Here is a 6,000-nt window from a genome sequence, read left to right on the forward strand (position 1 = left end):
AGAGGAACAATAAAGGAAACCAGAAATATTGTATACAGTATACTGGTTTCTTGAAAAGAGTTTTAGGTAAGGGTGAAGCTTGGGGGATGAAAGTGGTGTGACAAACTGCCTGGATAACATTTTTATAAAAGTAATATAAAAAGTATACCATCAGTAATCTGATACTTATAATAGACTCACCCCAACTGTAACAGAAGTTAGTGGGTACAAGGAATGCAAGGTTAGTCCAACACAGTATACCTATCAAACCTGTACACCATTCAGTACACCATGCTTAGTAACATTTGAAGAATGATTTTTAACATCAATTATGAAAAGGCTACAATAATAGTATGGGTAATCAAAAGATAGATTCTAAAACAAAGTTCATATGCTGTACCAGAATTAAATTTAATTTGAAAACCATTTCCTCCGCTTTCTGAAAAAGCCACTCTTACAAATAAAATTTGAAAATTTTGAAAGGGGAAAAAACATCACAAAGGAAGATTAATTTTAATAGGGGAATTCTTAAAAAAATAAATAGCTTAATTTTAGTAGGAACTAGGAATGTGAAAAAGTGGTACAACAAACCAATAGCTGTACAGTATGAACTATTACCACTAAAAATTTTGTATCTGAGTAAGCCAAAATTAAACAGGCTAAATAAACTGAGCCATATTTGCTCCGGTGTAACTTCATTAAGTGTGCCAGGGACAAATTTGAATCATTGTTCTGCATCTTGCTCAGAGCTATCATAAAAATTCACATTTAATATTTATTTATATACTTCCTGTATATTTCTAGTGCCTTGTGCAAAACAAAGTGATAAAATACCTGTGGGTACTTGATACTGTAAACCATTATCAAGTGAGTAGTCCTTATCCCCATGTAGTCAATGGAAAGGATTATGTGAGTAAAAGCTTCAAATTTGGATAAGTTTTTGTAGGATCAGGCCCACGTTGTACACTTTCATATCAGAATATAACATATTGCATCACAATTCATTCATCCACCTAATCAGTATGAACTGTGGAACGGAAGTAATACGGCCTACACTTAGCACCTCCTGAAAAGCGCTGAGCAGCCTGCTGAAGATGGCTCAGCACCTTGCAAGATTAGATCATAGCTTGTAGCCATAACTGATATAAGGTTTAAACTATTGCTATACAATTAACTTTTATAAAAATGATAACAATGCTTTGCAAATTTAGCACACAGGTGGTCCAGTCTTGCAGCCCATACTGACATGGGCCCAGAATACTGACTAGTAAAGCTTCCATAGCTGTGTAGATTACAAATAATGATAAATTTACTGAAATATATATTTTATTTTAAAGTGTTGCTTTCTAGGAAATGTGGTCTCTCCATAAACCATACACAGAAATCCATTAATGACAATGTGATCTATACAAAAGAGACAAATATCACTTGATTTTACAGAATATGTATGATACTGTGGCTCTAAATTTATAAAATACTTGAGATAAAACCACCTAAACTAATCTTTCTTTCTTTCTTTCTTTCTTTCTTTCTTTCTTTCTTTCTTTCTTTCTTTCTTTCTTCATGTGAGTACTCCTATTGAAGTCAGTGGGATTACTCTATGAATAATGACAGGTTTCAGAGTAGCAGCCGTGTTAGTCTGTATTCGCAAAAAGAAAAGGAGTACTTGTGGCACCTTAGAGACTAACAAATTTATTAGAGCATAAGCTTTCGTGAGCTACAGCTCACTTCTATGAGTAAGGAATTGCACAAATTAATCCATGAAGTGAGAGAGGACTATTTTTTTGATTATAATTGATTTTAATATTGCAAAGATACTTGCTCAATAAGATCCCGATCCAAAGCTCATTGAAATCAATGGAAAGAGTTGCACTCACTGGGTTTTGAATCACATACTCAGTGTTTATTCTCAATTTTGATTCTTAACCTTGCAACAAACGATTGAGCTCAATTCTGTTTCTGCTCATTTGTATTCATATTTGAAAATGTAACAGAAAAGCTCTGATGCCTTCAGCAAAATAAAGGTAATTATACATAGCAATATGAATTCAGACTAACAGGTGATGAGCCTGTTTCATGAGTTACCAAATTAATTCAAGGTGTGTATATAGATAGATATAGATATAAACTGATGAAACAAACTAAAAAGTGCAGAACTAAATTAGATTTTAAAAGTACAGGTTAAAAACTATCTCAGAGAAATCCCATTTACCAGACAGAACAAGTACAACATTAAGCAATCGAAACATGAAAAGTAAACTGCACTCACCTCAGTTCAATGTAATTATTACTGTAGTACAAATTATGCAATTTAAAAACAAACAAACATGGAATCAAGTTCAGGGTTTTCTATCAAGCCATATTCCAAAATAACTCCACAATGTAGACAATTATATCTTTACTACATACACAGTAATTTTCACTCCATGCATCTGAAGAAAGTGGGATTTTTTACCCACGAAAGTTTATGCCCAAATAAATCTGTTAGTCTTTAAGGTGCCACCAGAATCCTCGTTGTTTTTACTAAATACACTGATTGCTTCAAACTCTTAAAGGTTTATGAAGTGTAATTTGAGAGTATACAAAGAAAACCAGCCAGGCCATCAAATAATTGAAAACTTGCCTTTTCTTTGTTATAGATGCCTACTTATAAAGTAAGTTCAAAACAAAAAAAGAAACAAGCTGTTACACTTAAATCAGACTGGCAGACAGTTCTGAAAATAATGTGACATCTCCATTGCTATTAAAAAAACAACAACAGGATAGTTGCCAAACAAGCATTTGAAGCTGACAGTTTTCTGTAGAAATCTTATAAAAATGTAAAGGTATTTCAGTTAGTCACAGGTACCTGGTTAATTTGTATTTTGTGAACCACTGCCTTTTCAGACCTTTACAAAAATACAACTGTTTCTGAGTGTTAAAAAAAGACCAGCCAACCTACTCCATGGGGAAAACAAATCGACATAATGGTTATTATTAATTAGCATTTGTATTTGTTCAGTGCTACTTCCATTTTCAATGCAAGTGTGGCAAGTTGACCTGATTAAATGCTACTTCTCAAAGCTGGTTAAAATGCTACCACCCCATTTTCCAAGTATAAACAAACTATCTTTCACTCACATACCATACACCAGTATTCTGTAAAAAATATAAAGGTTAACCACACATGCCAGTTATCCCCATCCAGCTCTTACTTTTCTTAAAGCTATTTAACTTATTTTTAGGGTTTGGTTTTTTTAAAGATAGCATATTTTGATTGCTGTTTTCCAGAGAGATGAATCTGACAGCCTGTCTGATATGAAAGCAGCAGGAGGGGAGAAGGGACCTTGCACAGATGGTCACAGAGAAGCAGGTGACTGACCCCTGAAGCCTTCTCGCTTGCTGCAAGTCAATAATTAATGGGGATTTCTCTTCTTGCCGCCCCATCCCATGCAGAGAGGGGCAGCAGCAAAACTCATTCAGAACCCATCCATCCCTGTTAAGTGACTTGGGAGGCAAGTAAATCAGCAGCGATAGCAGATGGTGCAAGCAGCTCAGGAACAAGAGTGAATCCGCAGAGATGGTGCGTGCACTCAAAGGACCGAATTACACAACTTACTAACCAGCCCTGCACTCCGATATGCCGTGGGAGCTGCAGACCGCCTGCACTCTGCATCCCCACGGCTTTGTTTATAGGAAAAGATTCAAAATGGAAACCCGACTCCACTTCTAAAAATAGTTGCATTTACTCCCTTTCAACTAGCAATCCTACCACGGAGGTGTCAGTGACCATGATGAGCAGATATACCTCGTCTTATCTCCAAACGGCAGCATGACAAGCCAGAGGGGCGCCAGCTCAGAAGAGCGCCTCTGATCTCTACTTTCAATCTTTGCTACATAAATAATTAAATAAATAAAATCCAAGCCACCCTCCGCTAACAGTTCATAGGAAAACTTCTTAGCACTGGCGCTGTCCCCAAGCGTCTTCTTGCGGTGTGCAGCGCTGCCCCCTGGCGGGGAATCTCCCTGCCGAGGGCTCCCCAAGCCCCCTAAGCCTCACTGGGGACTTCTCTCCATCGCGTGCACCCGGCTGTGCTCCTCCAAGAGACACCCCGAATCAGTCTCCTCCCCGGACGCTTCCCCACGCTGAGCTCGTCCACGTGGAGACACCAGCTCCGCGACACCATCCAGCACCACCCAGCCCCCCACCGCCTTCCTGAACGGCTGCAGATCTCCTCAGCCCCTTCCATCCCCACCGCTGCCTATGCTCACCCTGCAGAACCCCTGCTCCGGCCGCACCCCCCCCCCCGTTCTCTGCCCCCACGAGTCCAGTCTTTGCTCCCCTCCCCAAATGCCGGGGTGCAATCCCCCTTCCTCCAGCTACACAGCGCCACTCCCTTTAGCCCCCGTCCCCGCCCGCCAGCAACTGCAGAAGCACCGCCAGGTCCCGTCCCCTGGCTCCCCACTCCCAGCCAGACTCCCCTCCCTGGAGAGACACCCCCGCCCCGCCCCAGCTCGCTCCCCAAACGCAGCGCCCAGACAGCGCTCGGCCAGCCGTTTCAGGCGCCTCAACCCACTTGCCACTTCCACCCGCTCAGCCCCTCTCCCGCCTCGCCCGCCGTGAGCCGCGCCTTGTGTGCCCATTAACGAGTGGCACCCCCCCTCCCCCCCGCCGCCGCCGCCGCCGCCACCCCCCACCAAAAAAAACCAAAAAAACCACAAAAAGCGAGGTTAGAGGTCAGCAGGGGCCCCGGGCGATTTGTGTGGAGCGGGGGAAGGGACGCGGCCCCGCGGCCCCGCGTGCAAAGTGAACGATGCGGGTTTGCAGAGCGATCCCTAGACCCAGGTCAGGCCTCGGGTTCCCAGAACCGTCACTCTGCCCTCGCGCTGCATGCCAAGAGCCCGCTGCCTCAGCGCCTCGACAGCGCGCAGCCTGGGGGCGCCCAGAGCCACCCACCCACGCTGCAAACCACGTCGGGTGCCGCAGCCTCCCCTCCCCTCCCCCCAGCACCGCGGCGCGGCGGGGGGCCAGGCCGGGCAGGCAGAGCCCGCTGCGGAGCAAAAGCCCGGGAAGCGCTTGCCTGTGAACTTGGGTGGCAGCGGCACAGAGCGGCTGTGTGTCGGTTTCAGTTTTGGCAGCTGTTGGGAGGGGAGCGGTGGAGGGGAAGGTGCTTGTTTTAAAAAAAAAAAAAAAAAAAAAAAGGCAGCGCCGAGGAAATCCGAGGGCTCGGATGCGGGGAAGGGGGCTCTGCCCCCTCGCCTCGCCCCCCCCCCCCCCGCTGCTCTTACCGTGTAGCTTTCCTAACAAAGTAAGAGCGGGTGAAGTCCCAGTGATCATCCAGCCAGGCTTCTACCGCTTCCTGCTGCGGCAGGGGCTGGCAGCTCCGCTCCATGGTCCGAGCCGCTCGCGGCCGTCCCCGCGCCCTGGCCCGCCGCCTCTCGGACTGCCGCCGCCGCCGCCGCGCTCGGCTTGTTGTTGTTGATTTCGCCCCGTCCCCTGTGGCCTCTTGTCTAATCAGAGACAGGAGAGCTCAGGAGACCCTCCTCCTCCTCCTCTGCGCGGAGCTTGGACCCTGGCGCTCCGCCAGCGCTCTGCCTCTCTCCTGCTCCCAGGTGTTTGCCCGGGGCGGGCGGCGGGCGCGCAGCCAGCCAGCTCCGGTCCTGTCCCGCAGGAGCTGCTGGCCGCAAAACCTCTCGCTGCGGCTGCGGGCGAGCCCCGGCTAGCGCAGCCTTTGCTGCTCCTCTACCTCCTCGTGCAGGGGAGCGGAGCGCGCTGACTGCCCTGCTTCCAACGGGGGCAAAGGCGAGAGGGACCTGGCTTTACAGCAGCACTCTGCTAGGGGAGGGGGCAGCGCCCAGGAGCGAGCCAAATGGGGCACAACGTCCCCCGAGCTGCAGCCCAAGGCCGTGCCAGGAGAGCCCTTGATTAAGTGACTGAAGGAAAAAATGAGACATTTGTTTGTGTGCCACACGCTGGAGCTACTCCTGGTTTGGAAGGTGAAGCCTGGTGGAGCAGATGCCCCAGGAGGAGGCCCTAGAAAG

General features: G+C 46.6%; 1 protein-coding gene across 6 annotated transcripts in view; it reads right to left on the reverse strand.

The window, feature by feature from the left end:
- The window catches only part of PDE5A (phosphodiesterase 5A), a 91,565-nt gene extending 85,823 nt beyond the window's left edge, over positions 1-5,742 (reverse strand). For 2 of the 6 annotated variants that reach the window (XM_043513093.1, XM_043513092.1), the window contains exon 1: positions 3,767-4,170. In XM_043513093.1, the coding sequence (XP_043369028.1) occupies positions 3,767-3,792 (26 nt within the window). In that variant the 5' untranslated portion in view covers positions 3,793-4,170. The other 4 variants (XM_038398510.2, XM_038398508.2, XM_038398514.2 and 1 more) reach the window with 4 other exon arrangements.
- Between the last annotated feature and the right edge of the window lie 258 nt (positions 5,743-6,000).

The sequence above is a fragment of the Dermochelys coriacea genome, chromosome 4 (assembly GCF_009764565.3).
Source record: "Dermochelys coriacea isolate rDerCor1 chromosome 4, rDerCor1.pri.v4, whole genome shotgun sequence".
Taxonomy (NCBI): domain Eukaryota; kingdom Metazoa; phylum Chordata; order Testudines; family Dermochelyidae; genus Dermochelys; species Dermochelys coriacea.